The 26,146-nt window shown below is 39.4% G+C and overlaps 1 protein-coding gene across 1 annotated transcript in view; it reads left to right on the top strand.

Annotated features, from left to right (window-relative positions):
• The first annotated feature begins 4,630 nt into the window (after positions 1-4,630).
• KLF8 (Kruppel like factor 8) overlaps positions 4,631-26,146 on the top strand; it is an 88,251-nt gene continuing 66,735 nt past the window's right edge. The window contains exons 1-4 of the mRNA XM_008703186.1: positions 4,631-4,725; positions 4,916-5,523; positions 8,359-8,470; positions 9,120-9,259. Of these exons, the coding sequence (XP_008701408.1) occupies positions 4,631-4,725; positions 4,916-5,523; positions 8,359-8,470; positions 9,120-9,259 (955 nt within the window). The remainder of the gene's footprint in view (positions 4,726-4,915; positions 5,524-8,358; positions 8,471-9,119; positions 9,260-26,146) is intronic.

Below are 26,146 nucleotides of genomic sequence, written 5' to 3'. Positions count from 1 at the left end.
TATTTCCCACTCAAAAAATCTCCTTTAATATTTCTTGCAAGACTGTTATAGTGTTCACGAATTCCTTTAGTTTTTGTTTTTCTTGGAAACTCTTTACCTATCCTTCTATTCTAAATGACATCCTTGCTGGATAAAGTATTGTTGGCTGCATATTTTTCCCATTCAGCAGGTTGAATATAGTATACTATTGTCTTCTGGCTGACCAAGTTTCTGTGGAAAGATCTGCCATGAACCTGATTTTTCTTCCTTTGTAGGTTTTCTTTTCACTTGCTGTTTTCAGGATTTTTTCTTTATCTCTATATTTTTCAAATTTTGCTGCCATATGTCTTGCTGTTCTGTTTTCTTTGATTTTGATGGGCGTTCGCTGTGCCTGCTGGATTTGGATGTCTGTTTTCTTCCCAGATTAAGGAAGTTTTCTTTTTTTTTATTATGTTATGTTAGTCACCATACAGTACATCCCTGGTTTCTGATGTAAAGTTCGATGATTCATTAGTTGCATATAACACCCAGTGCACCATGCAATACATGCCCTCCTTACTACCCATCACCATCCTATACCATTCCCCACCCCCTCCCCTCTGAAGCCCTCAGTTTGTTTCTCAGAGTCCATAGTCTCTCATGCTTCATTCCCCCTTCTGATTACCCCCCCTTTCTTGATCCCATTCTTCCCCTACCGATCTTCCTAGCTCTTATGTTCCATAGATGAGAGCAATCATATGATAATTGTCTTTCTCTGCTTGACTTATTTCACTTAGCATTATCTTCTCCAGTGCCGTCCATGTTGCAACAAATGTTGAGAACTCGTTCCTTCTGATAGCTGAGTAATATTAAATTGTATATATGGACCACAACTTCTTAATCCAGTCATCTGTTGAAGGGCATCTCGGTTCCTTCCATGATTTAGCTATTGTGGACAATGCTGCTCTGAACACTGGGGTGCATATGGCCCTTCTCTTCACTACGTCTGTATCTTTGGGGTAAATACCAAGTAGTGCACTGGCTGGGTCATAGGGTAGCTCAATTTTTAACTTTTTAAGGGACCGCCACACTGTTTTCCAGAGTGGCTGTACCAACTTGCATTCCCACCAACAATGTAGGAGGGATCCCTTTCTCCACATCCTCTCCAGCAATTGTTGTTTCTTGCCTTGTCTATTTTTGCCATTCTAACTGGCATAAGGTGGTATCTCAGTGTGGTTTTGATTTGAATTTCCCTGATGCTAATGATTTTGAACATTTTTTCATGTATCTGTTAGCCATTTGTATGTCTTCATTGGAAAAGTGTCTGTTCATATCTTCTGCCCATTTTATGATTTATTTGTTTCTCGCGTATTGAGTTTGAGAAGTTCTTTGTAGATCTTGGATACCAGTCTTTTATCTGTAGTATCATTTGCAAATATATTTTCCCATTCCGTTGGGCTGCCTCTTAGTGTTTTTGACTGTTTCCTTGGCTGTGCAGAAGTTTTAATCTTGATGAAGTCCCACAAGTTCATATTATCCTTTGTTTCTCTTGCCTTTGGAGATGTGTCATGAAAAAGGTTGCTGTGGCTGATGTCGTAGAGGTTGCTGCCTATGTTCTCCTCTAGGATTTTGATGGATTCCTGTCTCACATCGAGGTCTTTCATCCATTTGGAGTTTATCTTTGTGTATGGTGTGAGAGAGTGGTCAAGTTTCATTCTTGTGCATGTAGCCGTCCAATTTTCCCAGCACCATTTATTGAAGAGACTGTCTTTTTTCCCACTGGATGTTTTTTCCTGCTTTATCAAAGATTAGTTGCCCAAAGAGCCGAGGGTCCATTTCTGGTTTCTCTATTCTGTTCCATTGGTCTGTTTTTGTGCCAGTACCATGCTGTCTTTGTAAGTGGGATTTTAAAGTCCCCCACCGTTATTGTATTACTATCAATTAGCTCCTTTATGTTTGTTATTATTTTTTTGTATATGGGTGCTCCTGTACTGGGTGCATAAATACTTACAATTGTTTTATATTCTTGGTGGATTGTCCTCTTTATTATTGTGTAGTGTCCTTTTTTTTCTCTTGTTGCACTGTTTTAACATCTAGTTTGTCTAATATAAGTATTGCTACTACAGCTTTCTTTTGACATCCATCTGCATGATAGATATTTCTCAGTCCCCTCACTTTCAGTCTGCAGTTTTCTTTACGTCTAAAATGAGACTCCTGTAGGCAACATGTAGATGGGTCTTGTTTTTTTTAATCCATTCTATGACCTTATTTTTTTATTGGAGCATTTATTCCATTAACATTCAATGCAATAATTGATAGATATGTGATTTATTGTCATTTTATTATTTGTTATGTGGTTATTTCTGAAGATTTTCTCTGATCCTGTCTTTTCTATCTTTCACGCTTTGCTGGATTTCTGTAGTGGTGTATTTGGATTTTTTTCTCTCTATTCTTTGCATATTTATTAGGTTTTTTTTTTTTTTTGCTGTATGGGTAGCATTAAGTTTGTATATAACCCTTTCTGCATACAGCAGTCTATATGAAGTTGATGGTTATTTAAGTTTGAACCCATTCTTGAATCCTATCCTCTCCATGTTTCAGGTAAATTTTGTCCCATTTTGCATCCTTTCTTTTGTGAATTCCTTGACTATTTTTTTACCAAAATATTCATTTTTACTGTTTTTGTGTTGCCTACGTTCAGACAGTCAATTGTAGTGTCCTGCTGTGTAGTGTCCTTTGTTTCCCAGGGCCTGGTACATCTGGGAGTGTCTCCAATCTGTTCTGCATGTGCACTGTTGTTTTGTCCTAGCTGCTTTATCCTTCAGGCCAATAGTTCCAGAGGCTGTCTTTCCCTGTTATGGGAAGTATTTGGCCCCCGGGATAAATGTGGTATATTTTAACTAGGTGTACTCTGGTCTGCTTGTGAAATGAGAGCTGTCATCACCATGACTGGAAACAAGGCTCTGCAAATCTCCCAAGTTGGGGGACATGGTATGAGCAAGGATTTGTGCCTGTCTTCTAGGGAAGGGGGCCTACAATGCTGGGACTGAGGCAGGCAAGACTGGGAGGGGACATTTTCTGGAGCATGGGGCCTTGGTATAAACAAGTTAGGCAGTGAACATTGGTGTGGGCTTGTTCTTGCAGGTGGCCCTGTACTTATATTGAGGAGCAGGTGTGAGAAGTGGTTCCAGCCAGTTCCTTTGTTCCCAGAAGTTCTCTCCATGGACGCTGCCTCTGTGGGATGCACTCCAAAATGAGCAAATAACCTCCCTACTCTGTGCCTCAGGTGCTCTTCAGATCACTTTCCATGCTCTATTTCCACAAGTTGTTTCCCTGCCTTTTCTCCAAGAGCAGTACAATGCCATCCAGAGTTTATCCCAGCCAAGCCCATTGACCTTTAAAACTCCAGGCGTTAAGTTCCGCTGGTTGTCAGAAGTCACAAAATTCAGCCCCTCTCACTTTCCAAGCCAATTGCTATCTGTGCACTCCCTGTATGTTAGTCTGTCTCTCACCCTCTTCCGTGACTGTGGCTCCCTCCCCAATGCAGCAGCCACAATCCATTTCTCTCCCAAACCACATCTCCACTCTTCCTACCTTCTTTGATGTGGCCTCTTCTCTACCTCTAGATGTGGAATTTGTTCTGCTAGTCCTCAGGTCAATTTCTGGAGTATTTAGGATGATTTGATAGTTATCTAGTTGTATCCTAGGGTCTTCCTACTCCCGCCATCTTCCAACAACTATATCAAACCTATAAACATTAACAATAATTCTTTAATATCATCCAATATCCAGTCAATATTCAAATTTTTCCAATTGTCTCATAAATGTGTCACCAGTATTTTCCCTCTTGCTTTCTTTATGGTCTCTTTGAATGCACTTGTTCCTCCTTAAATCTATCCTTCATTGAGGAGCTAGTTAATTCCCACCAAAATAGTTCTGCACATGTCACTCCCCTCTTTGAAACAATTATATTTTATAGCCCAGCCTTTCCTCAAACTCAACTTTCCATCATATTCCTAATATGCAAAAATGAAAGATAGTTTTATTTTGTGTAAGGGATGCATTATTGAACAGCTTTCATAATTCAAAACTCATGTAACCCAAATCTAATTGTGATAGAGAATGAAGTCTTGTTTTGTTAACTGGCTAAAGTAGCACCAGTATTTCCAAGACCACCTTCAAAGTCCAGGGTGTTGCTTGGCAATGACATACACAGTTCACAATATCATTAACCTTTACATTAATGGAATTTTTAGGAAGTTTTTAACTAGGTTGAGGTTTTATGTGTTTTTTTAAATGTATGTTACCTATAAAGTGATCATTTAACTCATACTTTTAAATTTAAAAGTTGGATATTTTGGTTTTGCATATAACATAGCTGACAATACTGCATCATTATTCCCTAAGCATATTGTCTGTTGTTACATCTCTACAGACAGGAATATCTCTTACCCCTTCTCTGCCTAAAGAATTCTTATCAATTCTCTAAGATCCATATATAATAGTTCTATCTCCTTGAAGTCTTCTCTCATCTTGTTTAGACAGAATGAATTATTCCCTTTTCTTTTTCTAAAATTCCTTGCTTATATGTCTCCTGCATCGCTTATTATGGTATGACTTTTAAGTCATTCACGTTATTCTATCATTATAGTTAGTATTTAGTATGCGCTTCATGGGTAGTCCCTTACTCACATTTGCCGTCACCCAGCTTCGCACAGTACTTACAGTTGATATTCAGAAAATGTTGACGTTAAGTAATCTTGCAGGGTTATTATAAAGATTAAATGAAATAATTTGTATCAGTTGCCTGATACAGTGCCTGGTACTAGTGTTCCCTAAAGTTTCCCTTCTTTTTTCCTCATACTCCTGCTTCATTTCTCTCAACTCCCTATGTATTGTGTCTATGAGAAGAAAATACAGAGTTCTTGCTTTCATTGTTCACATGTCTCTTCTTCAGGGCACTGACTATTTTCCACCTTTCATTCATTTATTTATTTAAGGTCACTGGCTCTATTCATATCAGAGATCCTCCTAAGTCAGCAAACAGAAGGAAGATGACATCTCCACCATTCTTGGATGCCAAACCTATGGAGAACCCAGCACTAATTAGTGACATCAAGATTGAGCCCCCAGAAGAACTTCCGGCTAATGATTTCAACCTGCCCCAGATGGAACCAGTCGACCTCTCTTTTCACAAGCCCAAGGCTTCTCTCCAGCCCGCCAGCCTGCTGCAAGCTCCAGTACACCCTCCAAAGCCACAGCCTGCTCTCCAGACACTTGTAGTGTCCACTTCAACATCTGACACAAGCACATCAACAAATATCCCTACTGTTCTGACTCCAGGCTCTATCCTGGCCTCCTCTCAGGGCACTGGTGGCCAGCAGATCTTACATGTGATTCACACCATCCCCTCAGTCAGGCTGCCAAATAAGTTGGGTGGCCTGAAGACCATCCCAGTGGTGGTACAGTCACTTCCCATGCTGTATACTACTTTCCCTGCAGATGGTGGCCCTGCAGCCATTACAGTCCCACTTATTGGAGGAGATGGTAAAAATGCTGGATCAGGTAAGCACCAATGTGCTCTTTCCTGGGCCTTACCTTCCTCCATCTATTCTCTTTTGGAATTGTCTTATCTCTTATCTCTTTTCATCCCTTCTAATTATTATTGCACACTGCTTCAAGAATAATTATTTATAAAGACTGTTCTCATCATATCTCTTCAGTGCTTAAGAGTGTACAATGATGCTCTTTTGTTCAGTCCATGCTTCTCAAATTGGGGCATACATATTTTTGAGTGAAATACTATGTATCTTCCTAGAACCTGTGTGTTATTTGATAATAAACAATTTAAAAGATTTTATATTTAAAAATATGATTTTATTAGAGAAAAATGTACAATTTGAATAACCTTTTAAGATAAAACACAAATATCAAAAATAGTTTTAAGCTTATTAAGGCACACACCCTGGGACTTTCTAGGAAAATGTGTTTATTTGTCTCCGCCATTAGGAATGCTTTTGTGGAAAAGTTGAGAACATTTCTAGCCCTACATATGTAGCCAGGCTTAGCACCTGCCTCTCCCAATACCGTATCTTTTCTCTTCCCTGCAGGTAAAATATTCTTCTTTAAAATGTTGCCATCTTTCCTGTGCTCCCCTCCATTTGGCATCTATTACCCTCCATTTTAGTTTTTTATTTGCCTGTGTTACAAGTATATGGCATTCTTACCAATTGAATTGTAAATTCCTCAAGGACAAAACTATCTAATTTCCATTTGTGTGTCTCCAGAGAACTTAACACAGTGATAGATAGTAGTTGCCCTGCAACAAATAATTTGATGAACAAACTTGAAAATATGTACAGGAGAGAGTTCATATGCTATAATCTTCCTTTTTGTTTAATCTTAAAAATAAGTTCAGAATTCAGAAAGGAATAAATTAAGTGCCTCTTTCACCACTATCTCCCAGCCACCCAGTTCCCATCATGGAAATGTGTCTAGTTTAGTTTGTAATTGGTAATGATCAAGTAAAATTATATGGCCTCTGGAGTGGTTCAAAATATTTAGCCTCACCACAGCTGTAGAATTACAATCAGTTTTGTATGTTGTGCCTTACAAAGGACATTGGGAAGTTGGAGTATAATCAGAAGAAAGAGTTAGGATGGTGAGATATTTCAAACACATGTCAAACAAGGAGCTGACAAATACTTAGCATGAATTTAAAAATCCAAAAGGGAGATGTGTGGGTGGAAATGACTAAAAATCAGATCTTAGCTCAGTATAGAAAAACACTTTCTGGGGCGCCTGGGTGGCACAGCGGTTAAGCGTCTGCCTTCGGCTCAGGGCGTGATCCCGGCGTTCTGGGATCGAGCCCCACATCAGGCTCCTCTGCTATGAGCCTGCTTCTTCCTCTCCCACTCCCCCTGCTTGTGTTCCCTCTCTCGCTGGCTGTCTCTATCTCTGTCAAATAAATAAATAAAATCTTAAAAAAAAAAAAAAGAAAAACACTTTCTAACAGTTTTCTATCTTTGAAATTTAATGCCTTATAATCATTCCATCACCAAATGTAGGAGACTGAAAAACAACGTACTGAGCATCAAACTGCTGAGACTCTGTAGTGTTTTCCTGAATAAAAATGATAATCTTCTAGTGGTTAATTGTGGTAATGATAAGTGTTTATAACAGTCTTGTTTTTGAGATTCTCCTCAGGGGTTAATGAAAATTTTGATATCAGTTCTCATATGGGAAGAGAGAGACAAAGAAAAAAAGGAAATGGGAAAATAAAATTCCCTGAGAATATGCTGATATCAAGGTAGTGATAGCACAAAACAATGATTTGATAGGGCTTTGAATTGCCCCCATAATATCCATCAGTCAACAAGAACCACTCTAAATAACAAAATAAGTTTTAAACATTTCAATGTAATTTTAAACAAAAACCATTAGCCCAGTAGTCTCCAAAATGGTATGCTTACACCTTGGTTGGGAAGTGGGGGAGTGAGGAATGCACACAAAACAATTGGAGCACAAGAAGAAAGTATCAACATTTCTATTTCTATTTTTCATAATGTACACAAAAATTTAGTATACTAGTGCATTTGTAGCATACGCACACACACACAAACACACATACGAATTGAGATGTATGCTTAAAACTTTTTAGTGAATGATACACAATCAGTGTATGGAGATAACTACACTAGCCAAATGTTCCACCCTCCCCCCAACCTTATTGCTACCTTTAAGTTTCTTCTATACAGAAATTTTGAAATTTTTACTAGATCTAGGAGACTGATGGGCATTTGATTGAGTTTTGGTAGAGATCTGAAACATCAGTGGTTGATAATAAATATTTGAGGGCTTCTCCCAAAATAGGTGGAAGGGAAGTATGCCAACATGTATTGAGCACCAACTAGGTACTAGGTATGTGCTTCAGCTCATTGACCCATTTCCATTTAGGGGCACAAAAGCCAAAGGAGATGTTCTCATCTTTGAGGTGAACTTAGGCATCAATCTTTGGATAGCCAGTGAACTACTCAGAAAGTTCAACTCAAAAAACACACATTGAGTCTGACTCTTCAGGACACCCTTGTTGTGAAGGCTGGAGATAGAAAGTTAAATCATACCCAGGCCATATCCTACTTAACTCACTATCCTAGATAAGCTCATTCCAATGGTACCAGAATGATCCTTATTACTTTTCCTTCAAAGGAATTTTAGCTATGCTAAAACTTTTAAATGTTCTTCTCTTCTTCCATACAAATACACTTCTTTCATCTTTGCTTTCTCTTTATTTCTCTATCTTGCTGCTACTTCTCATTGTGGGCCAAACTGGGAATCCTGAAAATGATTACAGAGGCACATATATTTGTAGCTGACACTGCTCTTTTTCTTTGCTTTTAGTAAAAGTTGACCCCACCTCCACGTCTTCACTGGCTATCCTAAGTGACAGTGAGGAGAGTACAATTGAGAGTGGATCTTCAGCTTTACAGGGTATTCGGGGACTACAGCAAGAGTGAGTACTTCTGTCTTTATTTCAAGTCTGTCTGTGTATAAACGTGCGTGTCTGTGATAGAATTGGAAGAAATTCTCAGACACAATAGCAAGCATTTAAAGAATAACAAAATACAGGTAAATTGCCTTCCCAGCAAAGGCGTGAGTTTGTATGCATACATGTGCATGGACATGGCATGTTATGACAGAGTTATGTCCTAATTGTCTAGACCACCAATTTTGCCCTTGAAAAATCTATAAATTTCCCATAAGTACAGTTGCATACTGTTTTTCTCTGTAAGTTTAGAGCCCTCTTGTCTTGCAATGTTAGAACTAATAAAATAGTTGTCTTGCATTTTAACAACTATGTAGCATGAAAAAATACATTTATGTAACAACAAAAAAGAGTTTTATTAGACTGAAATGCTCACACTGGGAACAAAAACCACCCAAGGAAACATTACCACCTCCTAGGACCTGCACTTACCGAGAAGAATAGCCTAGTTGAGGGAATTGCTTGAACTATCTCAATTATTTCTTCTCTTGAAGGCCTCCTCTTAAATTTGCATAAATTAAATGCATGTATGAGGTGATTCCACTGTATGCAAGTCCATTAATTTAGCTTCCACGGTAAAATCATTCTTTGGTACTGTCTCTCTTTCTTTGCTCAGACCATCAGCAATGACCCAAATGCAGGGAGAAGAGTCTCTTGAGTTGAAAAGAAGACGGATTCACCAATGTGATTTTGCAGGATGCAGCAAAGTGTACACAAAAAGCTCCCACCTGAAAGCCCACCGCAGAATCCATACAGGTCTGCACACCTCCACCTCATCCCCAACACACACACACACACACACACACACACACACACACGGAGTCTGTGAAAGATAGGAAGAGAAAAAAGTCTTGAAACAATGACTGATCCATTTATACTCATGCACACAGGATTTTAACCTATGTCTTGTTCCTACTCAAGTGTAGCTTTTATAAAACCAACCCAGGGAAATACTAAGTCTGATGTCTTCTGAATAGGCATTATCCCCATTGAACATTCGTGGGTCTTTCTAATAGGGAAGTAATAACACTTATGCAAGATTAAGCAGCTAAGGCATCACTCCCTCCCTTGTTACCAGAGTCCCACAGGTTTTTACTGAGTATTGAAAAGCACAAAGGCAATTTAAACTAAGTGAAATTAAAGCAGGCTTTTGGAGCTAAGCACAATCCACTAACCTATAGCATACCTTTGTTCACTAGACAAAAAGGTGAATATTTTAAAAAATTAAAGCAGACCTCATGGAGATTGAGCCAAACTGGAGGGCAGTGCCCCATCTGAAAGAGAACTGTCATTCAAACCCAACTAAGTATTACCAAATTTCCCATATTTTAAAGAATGAGAAAATCAAGATTTTTATGTTACGTGTCCTAGATTTTGAATGTTGCCATATAATTAAAAATTATTATAACACCATATATTCAAAGAAACCTGCTGATGGGCCAGATGTAGATTGTCAGTCATTAGTTTATACCCTCTGCTTTGGAAACTCTTTCTACCCAAAAATCTCCAGCTTAGAATTGAGGCTTGGACACCATGGATAAGAAAGGAGCCTTGCTCTCTTGTAAACACATACTGCATTACATTTGCAGTGTTAGGATTTGTATAGAAGAAACCAGAATCCGAGATGCTGTGCCCTGAAGCTATGATCAATTTCCAGGCTGCTTTGTCACAGTATTCCTGTGACAATCTTATTGATGTTTTGTTTGCTTCCTCTTCATGTAGTGTGCAGGCTGATTCCACTCACACACACAGGTATATGTATATACATGTATAAATATATACTAAGTATTTAAACTAAGAATTTTGAAATGTAAAAGTAGAATAGTTTACTAGACACTCATGTACCCTTCACCCACCTTTAATAACTATATCAGTATATGGCTAATTTTTTTATTTTCACACCGCTACTGATTCCCTGGTTCTCCACAGTATTATTTTAGAACAAATTACAGACATCATATCGTCTTAGCCATAAATTCTTCAAAAAATATTTTTAAAAGATAAAGAATTCCAAAAATAGGCACAAAATTACTATCACATAAAAATTCCTGATATCAAATTTCCTTAATATCAATATCATTATTCTTTTACTTTTATTTATTTCTATTTTTATTTTTTTATGTCAGTAACCAAACAGTACTTCATTGGTTTTTGATGTAGTGTTCCACAATCCATTATTTGAGAATAACACCCAGTGCTCATAGCAAAACATGCCCTCCTTAATACCCACCACTGGGCTAACACACCCCCCACACCGCTCCCCTCTGAAACCCTCAGTTCCTTTCCTGGAGTCCATAGTATCTCATAGTTCGTCCCCCCCTCTGATTTCCTCCAATCATTTTTCCATTCCTTCCCATAATGTCCACCATGTCATTCCTTATGTTCCATATATAAGTGAAACCATATGAAAATTTTCTTTCTCTGCTTGACTTATTTCACTTAGCATAATCCCCTCCATATCGATGAAAATGGTGGGAATTCATCCTTTCTTATGGCTAAGTAATATTCCATTGTATATATGAACCACATCTTCCTTATCCATTCATCTGTTGAAGAGCATCTAAGCTCCTTCCACAGTTTGGTTATTGTGGACAATGCTGCTATGAACATTGGGGTGCATATGGCCCTTCTTTACAACTGTACCTTTGGAGTAAATAATCAGTAGTGCAATTGTTGGGTTATAAGGTAGCTCTATTTTTAACTTATTGAAGAAACTCCACACTGTTTACCAAAGTGGCTGTACCAACTTGCATTTCCACCAACAGTGTAAGAGGGTTCCCCTTTCTCCACATCCTCTCCAACTTTTGTTGTTTCTTCCCTTGTCAATTTTTGCCATTCTGTCTGGTATAAGGTGGTGTCTCATTGTGGTTTTGATTTGAATTTCCCTGATGACAAATGATGTTGAAATTTTTACATGCGTCTGTTAGCCATTTGAGTATCTTCTTTGGAGAAGTGTCTGTTCATAACTTCTGCCCATTTCTTCACTTGGTTATCTGTTTTATGGGTGTTGAATTTGAGAAGTTCTTTAAAGATCTTGGATACCAGCCCTTTTTTTAAATTTCTTTTTTTTTATTATATGTTAGTCACAGTATAGTACATTATTAGCTTTTGATGTAGTGTTCCAGGATTCATTGTTTCTGTATAACACCCAGTGCTCCATGCAATACATGTCCTATTTAATTCCTTTCAACAGGCTAGCCCATCACCCCAACCAATTCCCCTCTAAAACCCTCAGTTTGTTCCTGGAGACCATAGTCTCTCATGTTTCATCTCCCCCTTGTTTTCCCACCCTTCATTTTCCCCTTCCTTCTCCTAATGACCTCCCTTCTATTCCTTATGTTCCACAAATAAGTGAAACCATATGATAATTGTTATTCTCTCCTTGACTTATTTCACTTAGCATAATGTCCTCCAGTTCCATCCACGTTGATGCAAATGTTTGGTAATCATCCTTTCTGATAACTGAGTAATATTCCATTGTACATATGGACCACATCTTCTATATCCATTCATCTGTTAAAAGGCATCTCAGCTTCTTCCACAGTTTGGCTATTGTGCACATTGCTGTTATGAACATAAGGGTGCCCGTGGCCATTCTCTTCACTATATCTGTACCTTTGGGTTAAACACAGTGGTGCAATTGCTGAGTCATAAGGTAGCTCTATTTTTAAATTTTGAGGAGCCTCCACACTGTTTTCCAAAGTAGCTGTACCAACTTACATTCCCACCAAGAGTATAAGAGGGATCCCCTTTCACCACATCCTCTCCAACATTTGTTCTTCCTTGCCTTGTCAATTTTTGCCATTCTAACTGGCATAAGATGGTATCTCATGGTGTTTTCCATTTGAATTTCCCTGATGGCTAATGATGTTGACCATTTTAGATCTTGGATACCAGTCTTTTATTTGTAGTGTCATTTGCAAATACCTTCTCCAATTCCATGGGCTACCTTTTAGTTTTTTTGACTGTTTCCTTGGCTATGCAGAAGCTTTTTATCTTGATGAATTCCCAAAAGTTCATTTATTCTTTTGTTTCTCTTATCTTTAGAGATGTATCATGAAAAAAATTGCTGTGGCCAATGTCAAAGAGGTTGCAGCCTATGTTCTCCTCTTTGATGTTGAAGGACTCCTGTCTCACATCGAGGTCTTTCATCCATTTGGAGTATCTTTGTGTATGGTGTGAGAGAGTGGTCAAGTTTCATTCTTTTGCATGTAGCTGTCCAATTTTCCCAGCACCATTTATTGAAGAGACTGTCTTTTTTCCACTGGATGTTTGTTCCTGCTTTATCAAAGATTAGTTGCCCAAAGAGCCGAGGGTCCATTTCTGGGTTCTCTATTCTGTTCCATTTACCTATGTGTCTGTTTTTCTGCTAGTACCATGCTGTCTTTGTGATTACAGCTTTGTAGTATAGCTTGAAATCCGGCATTGTGATGCCCCCAGCTTTGTTTTTCCTTTTCAACAATTCCTTGGCGATTTGGGGCCTTTTCTGCTTCCACACACATTTAAGGGCTGTTTGTTCCAGATCTTTGAAAAATGTCATTGGTATTTTGATCGGGATAGCATTGAAAGTGTAGACTGCTCTGGGTAGCATAGACATTTTAACTATGTTAATTCTTCCGATCCATGAGCATGGAATATTTTTCCATCTTTTTGTGTCTTCTTCAATGTCTTTCAATAGTGATCTGTACTTTCTAGAATATAGATCCTTTACCTCCCTGATTAATTCCGAGATAACATATGGTGCTATTGTAAATGGGATGGATTCCCTAATTTCTCTTTCTTCAGTCTCATTGTTCATGTATAGAAATGCAAATGATTTCTGAGCATTGATATTGTATCCCGCCACATTACTGAATTGCTGTTTGAGTTCTAGTAATTTGGAAGTGTACTCATTTGGGTTTTCCATATAGAGTATCATGTCATCTGCAAAGAGAGACAGAGACTTCTTCTTTGCCGATTTGGATACCTTTTAACCCTTTTTGTTGTCTGATTGCTGTTGCAAGGACTTCCACTACTATATATTGAATAATAATGGTGAGAGTGGGCATCCTTGTCGTGTTCCTGATCTTAAGGGAATGGCTTTCAGCATTTCCCCCATTGAGAATGATATTCACTGTGGGGTTTTCATAGAGAGTTTTTATGAAATTGAGGAATGTACCCTCTATCCCTGCACTCAGAAAGGTTTTAATCAGGAAAGGATGCTGTATTTTGTCAAATACTTTTTCTGCATCACTTGAGAGGGTCATATGGTTTTTGACTCTTTTCTTGATGATATCATCTATCACACTGATCAATTTGCGAATGTTGAACCACCCTTGCATCCCAGTGATGAATCCCACTTGGTCATGATGGATAATCCTTTTAATGTACTGTTGGATCCTGTTAGCTAGGTTCTTGTTGAGAATTTTGGCATCCATATTCATCAGGGATATTGGTCCGTAATTCTCCTTTTTGATGCGTCTGTGCCTGGGTTGGGGATCAAGGTAATACTGGCTGCATAGAATGAGTTTGTTGTTTTTCTTCATGTTTCTATTTTTTGAAACAGCTTCAGGAGAATAGGTATTATTTCTTCTTTGAATGTTCAGTAGAATTCCCCAGAGAATCTGTCAGGCCCTGGACTCTTGTTTTTGGGTGGTTTCTGATCACTGCTTCAATCTCTTCATAATTAATCAGTCTGTTTAAATAATCAATTTCTTCCTGTTTCAGNNTCTTGGTAGTTTATAAGTTTCCAGGAAGGCATACATTTCTTCCAGGTTGTTTAATTTATTGGCATAAAGATGTTGATAAAAATTTCTAATGATCCTACCTATTTCATTGGTGTTGGTCGTGATCTCTCCCCTTTCATTCATAATTTTATTAATTTGGGTCCTTTCTCTATTCTTTTCAAAAAATCTGGCCAGTGGCTTTTGGATCTTCTGGGTTTTTTTTAAAGAACCAGCTTCTAGTTCGGTTGATCTGCTCTACTGTGCTCCTGGTTTCTAATTCATTGATCTCTCCTCTAATCTTGACCACCTGCCTTCTCGTGCATGGGTTTGTCTTCTTCTGTTCCACCTCCAGCTTCTTGAGGTGAGAATATAAAAACTGCATTTTAAGTTTTTCTATTCTTTTGAGTGAAGCATGGATGGCTATTTATTTCCCCCTTAGGACTGCCTTTGCAGTGTCCCATAGGTTTTAGACTAATGTGTTTTCATTTTCGATGGTCTCCAAAAATTGTTTCATCTCCTTCTTAATTCCCTGGTTTACCCAATTTTCTTAAGGAAGATGGTTCTTAGTTTCCAAATGTGTGAGTTTCTTCCAAAATTTTCCTTGTGATTGAGTTCTAGTTTCAAAGCATTGTGGTCTGAGAATATGCAGGAATAATCTCAGTCTTTTGGTATTGGTTGAGACCTGTTTTCTGACCCAGTTTATCATCTGTTCTGGAGAACGTTCCGTGTGCATTCTAAAAGAATGAGTATTCTGTTGTTCTGGTGTGTAGTGTTCTGTATATATCTATGAGGTCCATCCTGTCCAATATATCATTCAAAGCTCTTGTTTCTTTGTTGATTTTCTGCTTAGGTGATCTGTCTATTGCTGAGAGTAGAGTGTTGAGGGTTCCCTACTATTAACGTATTATTATCTATATGTCTCTTTATTCTTGTTAATCGTTGTCTTGTGTATCTAGCTGCTTCCCTGTTGGGGGCATAGATATTCATAATCATCATATCCACTTGTTGGATACATCCTTTAAGAATAATATAGTGCCCTTCTGTATCTCTAACTACAGTCTTTAGTTTAAAATCTAATCTATCTGATATGTGAATTGCTACCCCAGCTTTCTTTTGAGGTCCATTGGCATGAAAAATGGGTTTCCATCCGTTCACCTCCAATGTGGATGTATCTTTAGGTTCAAGATTAGTCTCTTTTAGACAGCAAATGGATGGGTCATGTCTTTTTATCCAATCTGCAACCCTGTGGCTTTTTATGGGAGCTTTTAGGCCATTCACATTGAGAGTGATTATTGAGAGATATGATTTGAATGATGTCGTGTTGCCTGTAAAGTCTTTTTTTCTATAGATTGTAAATTTCTGTTCTGTATCACTCTTGGGGCCTTTTTACTTTTATAGAACCCCCGCCTTTAATATCTCATGTAGGGCTGGTTTAGTGGTTAAAAATTTTGGTCAGTTTCTGCCGATCCTGGAAGGTCCTTATCTCTCCATCAATTCTGAATGACAGCCTTGCTGGATAAAGGATCCTTGGCTGCATGTTCTACTCGGATAGAGCTTTGAAAATACCCTGCCAACCCTTCCTAGCCTGCCAGGTCTCTGTAGACAGGTCTGACGATATTGATATTCTTCCCTCTGTATGTAAGGATTTCCTTCCCCTGGCCACTTTCAAGACTGTATCCTTGGATCTAATATTTGCTAATTGCACTATGATGTGACGTGGTGTAGATCTGTTCTCATTGAGCTTGGGAGGGGTCCTCTCTGCCTCTTGGACATGAATCCTTGTTTCCTTTGCCAGATTGAGGAAGTTCTCAGCTACAATTTGTTCAAATATCCTTTCTAAACCTGCCTCTTTCTCCACCCCCTCAGGGATACTGATGATTCTGACATTGGAACTTTTCATTGAGCCAGTAATCTCCAGTAATCTACATTCTTGAGATTGGATTTTTTTTGAGCCAAGTTTCTGTTTTAACTTTCTCTTTTACCATCCCTTTCTCCAATTCACTAATTCATTCTGCCTTATTTACCGTGGCCATCAGAGCATCTAGTTTAGACTTCATTTGATTCATACCATTTTTAATTTCTGTCAGATTCACTCTCATTTCCACCCTTAGAGATTCTATATTCTCATTAATATTTTCGTTAATATTTTTTTCAAGCCTACACATCATCTTGACCATTGTTACTCTGTACTCCATTTCTGACAATTTGGTTATATCCATATCCATCAGTTCTGTGGCAGGGGCCACAGTCTATGTCTCCTTTCTTTGCTGAGGGTTCCTCCTCCTCGTCATTCTGATGAGGAGAGGTTGTAGGCATGCACACAGCCCAAATTATTGACCAGGACCCAGGCAGTGCGCACTTGTTTTATGGGGACCTTAGGAATATGAGCTTCTTGATTTTTCACCTTGCCTTCTGGGAGAAGGGCCTGCCACGTTGATCCTCAGACAACCCTGTTTGGGTAGAGTTGCCTTGTCCCCTGCAAGGGGGGATGGGGATGGGCACAATGTGAACAGGTATTTCCAGGCTTTTGTTCTCAGGCGACTTTCCCTGGTGGTTTTCTGTGAGTCTTCTGAGAGTCAGAGCAGCAGTGGCCTCATCCTAACGTCTGTTTCAGAACAGAGAGATCACAGTCCACTCTCCACTGAGCTCTCCTGGCCACTTTAACTGTTTCCATCAGTGTTGCTCAAAACCCCACAGTGTCCCGGGATGTGAACCCCACAGCCACCCTCCCAGCCCTCACTTCCATTGCTGGCACATCTCTGTCCTTTGTGCTTCCAACACTGCCAGCCATCCCCTGGTTCCCTTGCGTGATCCCGAGCTCCCTGTTTCAGTGTGGTTCGTGTGCTCTGGAGCACCAATTTTCCATCTGGTTGTGCGCGATCCCAAGCTCCTGGTTTCAGTCTCATTCTAGTGAGCACTCTGGAGCTCTGGTTTTCAGTCTGGTCGAACTTCGTTCCCGGGCTTACTGTCTCAGTCTGCTTTCTCACGCGTGCCTCTCCGCGAGTCTGGCCACTCCCCAGGGCAGGTGGCTAGTGCTTCCTGGCGCCCTAGCATGGTGGCTCCCTCCCCCTTCCATTTATCTTCCAATATCTCTGTGCAGATTCACAGCTCCCCGCTTCATGCCTCAAAACTCAGTGCTGGAGATGTTCATTTGTAGAGATCCAGAGGTATCTTCCTGCGTCTCAGGCTGATTTCGTGGGTGTTCAGAATGGTCTGGTAGATATCCAGCTCTATTCAAGGGACCGGTTGAAAAAGGGGTCCCCCACTCCTTCGCTATCTTTTTTTCCTCCAAAAATAAATAAAATCTTTAAAAAAAAAGAAGTAGGTAGGGACAAGACTCAAAGGGCAAGGTCCGTTTTACTAAATCCATATCCAGTCTCTGCTCCCCCTTACCTCTTTCTTTTTTTTTTAAAGATTTTATTTATTTATTTGATGGAGAGAGAGACAGCCAGCAAGAGAGGGAACGCGGGCAGGGGGGCAGGAGAGGAAAAAGCAGCCTCCCAGTGGAGGAGCCTGATGTGGGGCTCGATCCCGGGACCCTGGGATCACGCCCTGAGCCAAAGGCAGACGCTTAACGACTGAGCCACCCAGGCGCCCCCCCCACCTCTTTCAAGATTGTTTTCTTGGATCTATGATTTGCAAATTGAAGTATTGTATGTTTTGTTGTTGGTATGTTCTCATTGATCTTAGGAGGGGTCCTCTCTGCCTCTTGGACATGAATGCTTGTTTCCTTTCCCAGATTAGGGAACTTCTCAGCTACAATTTGCTCAAATATCTCTTCTAGACCCCTCTCTTTCTCCACCCCCTCAGGGATCCTGTTAATTCTGACACTGAAATGTTTCATTGAGTCAATAATCTCTGGCAGCTTATTTTCTTGAAATTGGATTCTTTTCCCCATGCTTCCTCTTTTTTTGTCTTTCCTATCATCTCATCCTCTAACTCCCTAATTCGTCCCCCCTGCCCCCGTTTACCCTGACAGTCAGAGTATCCAGTTTAGACTGCATTTCATTCATAGCATTCTTAGTTTCCGCCAGATCTGTTCTCATTTCAGCCCTTAGAGATTCTATGTTTTCGTTAATATTTTTCTCAACCCTATACATCAGCTTGATAATTGTTACTCTGAAATCCATTTCTGACTTCTTGGTTATATCCATATCCATTATTTCTCTGGCAGAGCCCACAGCCTCACTTTCATTCTTCTGTTGGTGGTTCTTCCTCTCTGTCGTTCTGATGAGGTGTGGTTTCAGGGATGTACAGAGTCCAAATTATTTACCAGGACCCAAGCAAGATGCACCTGTCTTATAGGGACCTTAGGGATGTTGGCTTCTTGTTCTTTCAGCCTGAATTCTGGGGGAGGAGCATGCTGGGCTCATATTCAGGCAACCCTATTTGGGCAGAGTTTCCCTGCTCCCTGTTGGGGGAGACGGGCTCGGTGAGAACTGGTTTTTTGGAGCTTTTGTTCTCTGGCAGGTTTCCCTGGCAGCTTTCTATGTTTCTTCTGAGAGTCAGAGCAGCAGTGACCATATCCAAACCTCTGCTCAGAACAGAGAGATCTCTGCTCTTCACTGAGCTTTCCAGGACACACTGACTCCGTTTCTGTCAGTGCTGCTAAAAACCTGAATCTTCCTAGTTTATACGTCCCACAGCCACTCTCCCAGTCCTCACTCCCAAGGCCAGCACATCTCTGACCTCTGTGCTTTGAAAACCGCCAGCTGTTGCTGGTTCACACGTGCAGAACCAAGTTCCAGGTTTCAGTCTGTGGCGGTTTCCTAAAGACATTTCCCCACTGCTTCTGGTCTGCAAATCTGGCCTGCTCCCCAGCGCGGGAGGCTTTTACCTTCCTGGTGCAAAAGCACGGAGGCTCCCTCTCCCTTCCATTTATCTTCCGATATCTGCCCGCAGATTCCAAGCTCCCCACTTCATACCTTGAGACCAACCACCAGAGATGTTCTGTTTTTAGAGATCCAGGTAGAGCTTCTTACATCTAAGGCTGATTTCATGGGTGTTCAGAATGGTCTGGTAGATATCCAGCTTGATCCAGGGGACCGGTTGAACTAGGGTCCCCTACTCCTCTGCCACATTTCACCACCTCCCTGGATACCAGTCCATTATCTGCAATGTAATTTGCAAATATCTTCTCCATTTCCGTGGATAGCCTCTTTGTTTTGTTGACTGTTTCCTTTGCTGTATAGAAGCTTTTTGTCTTGATGAAGTCCCAAAAGTTTGTTCTTCCTTTTTTTCCCCTAGCCTTTGGAGACATGTCTTGAAAGAAGTGGCTGTGAATCATGTCAAGGCAGTTACTGCCTATGTTCTCCTTTATGATTTTGATAGATTCCTGTCTCACATTGAGGTCTTTCATCCATTTAGAGTTTGTCTTTGTGTATGGTGTGAGAGAATGTTTGAATATCATTCTTCTGTATATAGCTGTCCACTTTTCCCAGCACCATTTATCGAAGAGAATGTCTTTTTTTCCATTGCACGTTTTTTCCTGCTTTGTTGAAGATTAGTTGACCATAGAGTTGAGGGTCCATTTCTGGAGTCTCTATTCTGTTCCATTGATCTATGTGTCTGTTTTTGTGCCAGTACCATGCTGTCTTGGTGATCACAGCTTTGTAATATAGCTTGAAATCAGGCATCAGGTTGCCCCTGTTTTGTTTTTCTTTTTCAGCATTTCCCTGGCGATTCAGGATCTTTTCTGCTTCCATACAAATTTTAGCGTTGTTTGTTACAGCACTTTGAAAAATGGCATTGGTATTCTGATTGGGATGGCATTGGAAATATAGATTGCTCTGGGTAGCATACATATTTTAACAATGTTTATTCTTCCAATCCATGAGCATGATATGTTTTTCCATCTTTTTGTGTCTTCCTTGATTTCTTTCATAAGTCTTCTGTAGTTTCTAGAATATAGATCCTTGACCTCTTCAGTTAGATTTATTCCTAGGTATCTTATGGGTTTTGGTGCTATTGTAAACGGAATCAATTCCTTACCTTCTCTTTCGTTAGTTACATTTTAGTGTATAGAACTGCAGCTGATTTCTGTGCATTGGTTTTGTATCCTGCCACATTGCTGAATTGCTGTATGAGTTCTAGTAACTTAAGGATGGAGTCTTTTGGGTTTTCCACATAAAGTACCATTTCATTTGTGAAGAGAGAGAGAGTTTGACTTCTTTGCCAATTTGATTACCTTTTTTCCCTTTTTGTTTCTGATTGTTGATTCTAGGACTTTCTTTTTTTTTTGATGATTTATTTTTTTTTCTATCACTACCACCTTTATTTATTTTTTTAATGATTTTTTATTATATTATGTTAGTCACCATACAGTACATCCCCGGTTTCCAATGTAAGACTCGATGATTCATTAGTTGTGTATAACACCCAGTGCACCATGCAATACGTGCCCTCCTTACTACCCATCACCGGTCTATCCCATTCCCCCACCCCCCTTCCCTCTGAAGTCCTCAATTTGTTTCTCATAGTCCATAGTCTCTCATGTTTCATTCCCCCTTCTGATTACCCCCCTTTTCTTTATCCCTTTCTTCCCCTACCAATCTTCCTAGTTCTTATGTTCCATAGATGAGAGAAATCATATGATAGTTGTCTTTCTCTGCTTGACTTATTTCACTTAGCATTATCTCCTCCAGTGCCGTCCATGTTGTAGCAAATGTTGAGAACTCGTTCTTTCTGATAGCTGAGTAATATTCCATTGTATATATGGACCACAACTTCTTAATCCAGTCATCTGTTGCAGGGCATCTCGGCTCCTTCCACGATTTAGCTATTGTGGACATTGCTTCTATGAACATTGGGGTGCATATGGCCCTTCTCTTCACTACGTCTGTATCTTTGGGGTAAACACCCAGTAGTGCAATGGCTGGATCATAGGGTAGCTCAATTTTTAACTTTTTAAGGGACCTCCACACTGTTTTCCAGAGTGGCTGTACCAACTTGCATTCCCACCAACAATGTAGGAGGGATCCCCTTTCTCCACATCCTCTCCAACAATTGTTTCTTGCCTTGTCTATTTTTGCCATTCTAACTGGCGTAAGGTGGTATCTCAGTGTGGTTTTGATTTGAATTTCCTTGATGGCTAATGATTTTGAACATTTTTTCATGTGTCTGTTAGCCATTTGTATGTCTTCATTGGAAAAGTGTCTGTTCATATCTTCTGCCCATTTTTTGATTTGTTTATTTGTTTCTCGTGTATTGAGTTTGAGAAGTTCTTTGTAGATCTTGGATACCAGTCCTTTATCTGTAGTGTCATTTGCAAATATATTCTCCCATTCCGTGGGCTGCCTCTTAGTTTTTCTGACTGTTTCCTTGGCTGTGCAGAAACTTTTAATCTTGATGAAGTCCCATAAATTCATTTTATCTTTTGTTTCTCTTGCCTTTGGGGATGTGTCATGAAAAAGGTTGCTTTGGCCGATGTCGTAGAGGTTGCTGCCTATGTTCTCCTCTAGAATTTTGATGGATTCCTGTCTCACATCGAGGTCTTTCATCCATTTGGAGTTTATTTTTGTGTATGGTGTGAGAGAGTGGTCAAGTTTCATTCTTTTGCATGTAGCTGTCCAATTTTCCCAGCACCATTTATTGAAGAGACTGTCTTTTTCCCACCGGATGTTTTTTCCTGCTTTATCAAATATTAGTTGCCCAAAGAGCCGAGGGTCCATTTCTGGGCTCTCTATTCTGTTCCATTGGTCTATGTGTCTGTTTTTGTGCCAGTACCATGCTGTCTTTGTGATCACAGCTTTGTAGTACAGCTCGAAATCCGGCATTGTGATGCCCCCAGCTTTGTTTTTCCTTTTCAACAGTTCCTTGGAGATGCGGGGCCTTTTCTGTTTCCATACAAATTTAAGGACTGTTTGTTCCAGTTCTTTGAAAAATGTCCTCGGTATTTTGATTGGCATAGCATTGAAAGTGTAGATTGCTCTGGGTAGCATGGACATTTTAACTATGTTAATTCTACCGATCCATGAGCATGGAATATTTTTCCATCTTTTTATGTCTTCCTCAATGTCTTTCAAGAGTGATTTATAGTTTCTAGAATATAGGTCCTTTACGTCTCTGGTTAAGTTAATTCCAAGGTAACGTATGGTTTTTGGTGCTATTGTAAATGGGATGGATTCCCTAATTTCTCTTTCTTCAGTCTCGTTATTCGTGTACAGAAATGCAACTGATTTCTGAGCATTGATTTTGTATCCTGCCACGTTACTGAATTGTTCTATAACTTCTAATAGTTTGGGAGTGGCTTCTTTTGGGTTTTCCATATAGAGTATCATGTCTTCTGCAAAGAGAGACATTTTGACTTCTTCTTTGCCGATTTGAATACCTTTGATCCCTTTTTGTCGTCTGATTGATGTTGCAAGGACTTTTAGTACTATGTTGAACAAGAATGATGAGAGTGGGCATCCCTGTCCTGTTCCTAATCTTAAGGGGAAAGCTCTCAGTTTTTCCCCATTGAGAATATATTCGCTGTTGGCTTTTCCTAGATGGCTTTTATGATATGGAGGAGTGTTCCCTCTATCCCTATATTTTTAAGACATTTAATCAGGAAAAGATGCTATATTTTGTCAAATGCTCTTCTGCATCAATTGAGAGGATCATATGGTTCTTGTCTCTTTTTTTAAATGTGCTTTATCATGTTGATTTATTTGTGAATTTTGAACCATGCCTCCATCACAGGAATAAATCGCACTTGATTGTGGTGAATAATCCTTTTAACGTACAGTTGGAGCCTATTGGTTAGGATCTTGTTGAGTATTTGGACATCCATGCTCATAAGGGAGATTGGTCTGTAATTCTCCTTTTTGATGGGGTCTTTTCATGATTTTGGGATCAGAGTAATGCTGGCTTCATACATCAAGTTTGGAAGTTTTCCTTCTGTTTCCAGTTTTTGAAACAGCTTCAGGAGTATAGGTATTATTTCTTCTTTGAATGTTTGGTGGAATTCCCTCAGGGAATCCATCCAACCCTGGACTCTTGTTTTTTGGGAGGCTTTTGATTGCTGCTTCAATTTTGTTACTGGTTATTGGTCTATTCATGTTGTCAGTTTCTTCCTGTTTCAGTCTTGGTAATTTATATGTTTCCAGGAATGCATCCACTTCTAGTTTGTGTAATTTTATGGCACATGGTTGCTGGTAAGAATTTCTAATAATCATCTTGTATTTCCTTCATTTTGGTTATGATCTCTCCCCTTTCATTCATGAGTTTACTAATTTGGGTCCTTTCCCGGTTCCTTTGGGTAAGTTTGGCCAGAGGTTTATCGATCTTTTTAATTCTTTCAAAGAACTAGCTCTTAGTTTGGTTGACCTGTTCTACTGTTTTTCTGGTTTCTATTTCTGTGGATTTCCCTTCTTGGACCGTGTTTGCAGTATTCCATAGGTTTTGGCCAATATGTTTTCATCCTCATTAGTTTCAATGAATTGTTTAAGTTCTTTAAATTCCTAGTTGATGCAAACATTCTTTAGCAGGATGTACTTTAACTTCCAGGTATTTTAGTTTCTTCCAAATTTCTTCTAGTAGGTGAGTTCCAGTTATCATAGCATTTTGGTCTTAAAATATGCAGGGAATAATCTCAATCTTTTGGTATCATTTGAGCCCTGATTTGTGATGCAGTATGTGGTTTACTCTAGAGAAAGTTCCATATGCATTCGAGAAGAATAAGCATTCTGTTGTTTAGGTTAGAATGTTATGAATATATCTGTGTAGTCCATCTCGTTCAATGTGTCATTCAAAGCTCTTGTTTCTTTGTTGATCTTATGCTTAGTTGATCTGTCCATTGCTGTGAGTGGAGTGTTGAGGTCTCTTACTATTAATGCATTATTATCTGTATGTTTCTTTATTTTGTTTATTGATTGGTTTGTATAATTGGCTGCTCCCATGTTGGGGGCATAGATATTTACAATTAAGAGATCTTCTTGTTGGATTGATCCTTTAAGTATGATATAGTGTCTCTCTACATCTCTTACTATAGTCTTTGGTTTAAAATGTAATTTGCCTGATAGAAGAATTGCTACCCCAGCTTTCTTTTGAAGTCCATTAGCATGCTAAATGGTTCTCTATCCCCTCATTTTCAGTCTGGAGGTATCTTTAGGTTCAACATGAGTCTCCTGTTGACAACATATGGATAGGTCCTGCTTTTTTGTCCAGTTTGATACCCTGTGTCTCTTCATGGGAGCATTGAGCCCATTTATATTCAGAGTAACTAACTGAAAGATGTTAATTTAGTGCTATTATATTGCTTGCAAAATCCCGTTTCTGTAGATTTTCTGTTTCTTTCTGGTCTATGTGAGTCTTGGTGTCTCTCTTCATTTACAGAATCCCCCTTAATATGTCTTGTAGGGCTGGCTTCGTGGTCACATATACTTTCAGTTTCTACCTGTACTGAAAGCTCTTTATCTCTCCATCCGTTCTGCATGACAGCTTTGCTGGGTAAAGTATCTTGGCCTCATGATCTTTTCATTTAGTATTCTGAATATGTCGTGCCAGCCCTTTCTGGCTTACCAGGTTTCTGGAGACAGGTCTGATGTTATTCTAATGTTCCTCCCTCCGTACATAAGACATCTCTTCCTTTAGCTGCTCTCAGGATAACATCCTTGGCTCTAAGATTTGGAAGCATTGATCTATTTTTATTGATTTTGGGAGGGGTCCTCTCTGCCTCTTGGACATGAATGCTTGTTTCCTTCTCCAGATTAGGGAACTTCTCAGGTATGATTCATTCAAATATACCTTCTAGTCCTCTCTCTGTCTTTAGCCCCCTTGGGGATCCTAATAATTCTGACATTGGAATTTTCATGGCATCATTGATCTCTCTATTTTCATGGGCTACTAGCTGCCTACCCCTGTTTCCCCCTATTCCGTCCTTTCTATCAGCTTATCTTCTAGATCCCTGATTTGCTCTTCTACCTCATTTACCCTGGCTGTTATAGTATCCAGTTTAGACTGCATCTCATTCATAGCATTTCTGCCCTTAGAGATTCTATATTGTTCCTATTGCTTTTTTCAAGCCTAGCTATTGACTTATGATTGCTATTCTGAACTCTGTCTCTGACAACTTGCTTATAAACATGTCAAAGTTCTGGGGCATAGGACACTGTCTCTGGTTCTTTCCTTTGTTGAGAATTCCTCCTCATAGTTATTCTGTTAAGGGATAGATGAACGAATGAGCAGAGTCCAATAAATCAAACATGACCCAAGCTAGATGTACCTTAGCAAAATCAGGAGTGGTCAGACGCCACCACTGAAAAAACAAAGGTAAAATGAAACACAAGAATAAAATTAAAAAACCGACAAATTGAAAAAAGGGGGGGAGGGCAAGGGGAGCTGTAATCTCTCAGTGTGGACAAAGCAGGGTGTTTCAGTTGTTCCTTGGTGTATTTTGGTGTCTGTGTTAGAGGACAGTACATCCCAAAATTACAAGGAAAGTAAAACCTGTATATATAAAAAGGTAAACCTGAATAAAGTGGAAAAAGAGACTAAAATACTTTACATCAAAAACCAGGGATATACTGTATGCTGAATAACATAATATAATAAAATATTATAAAAAAGAGACTAAAATAAAGCATATATCTATAAAAAATATATAGGTGTGTAAAAATACAAGTTAAAAAGTGACTATGAAAAATGTTGATATAATAGACATCTAGTTGAAATTAGGAGATGGTAAAAAGAAAAATACAACAGAGAAAAAATATGAGAAAAGGCAAAAAAAAGAAAGAAAGAAAAGAAGAGGAGAATTTTATCTGAAAAATAAACAAATCGTGGGGGGAGTTAAGATGGCGGAGGAGTAGGGGACCCCTTTTTCAGCCGGTCCCCTGAGTCGAGCTGGATAGGTACCAGACCAGCCTAAATAACCACGGAATCAGCCTGAGACGCAGGATGATGCATCTGGATCTCTACAAATGAACATCTCCAGCGCTGCGTATTGAGGTACGAA

The sequence above is a fragment of the Ursus maritimus genome, assembly GCF_017311325.1.
Source record: "Ursus maritimus isolate PB19 chromosome X unlocalized genomic scaffold, ASM1731132v1 scaffold_X1, whole genome shotgun sequence".
Taxonomy (NCBI): Eukaryota; Metazoa; Chordata; class Mammalia; order Carnivora; family Ursidae; genus Ursus; species Ursus maritimus.
This window is presented reverse-complemented; position numbering and strand designations above follow the sequence as displayed.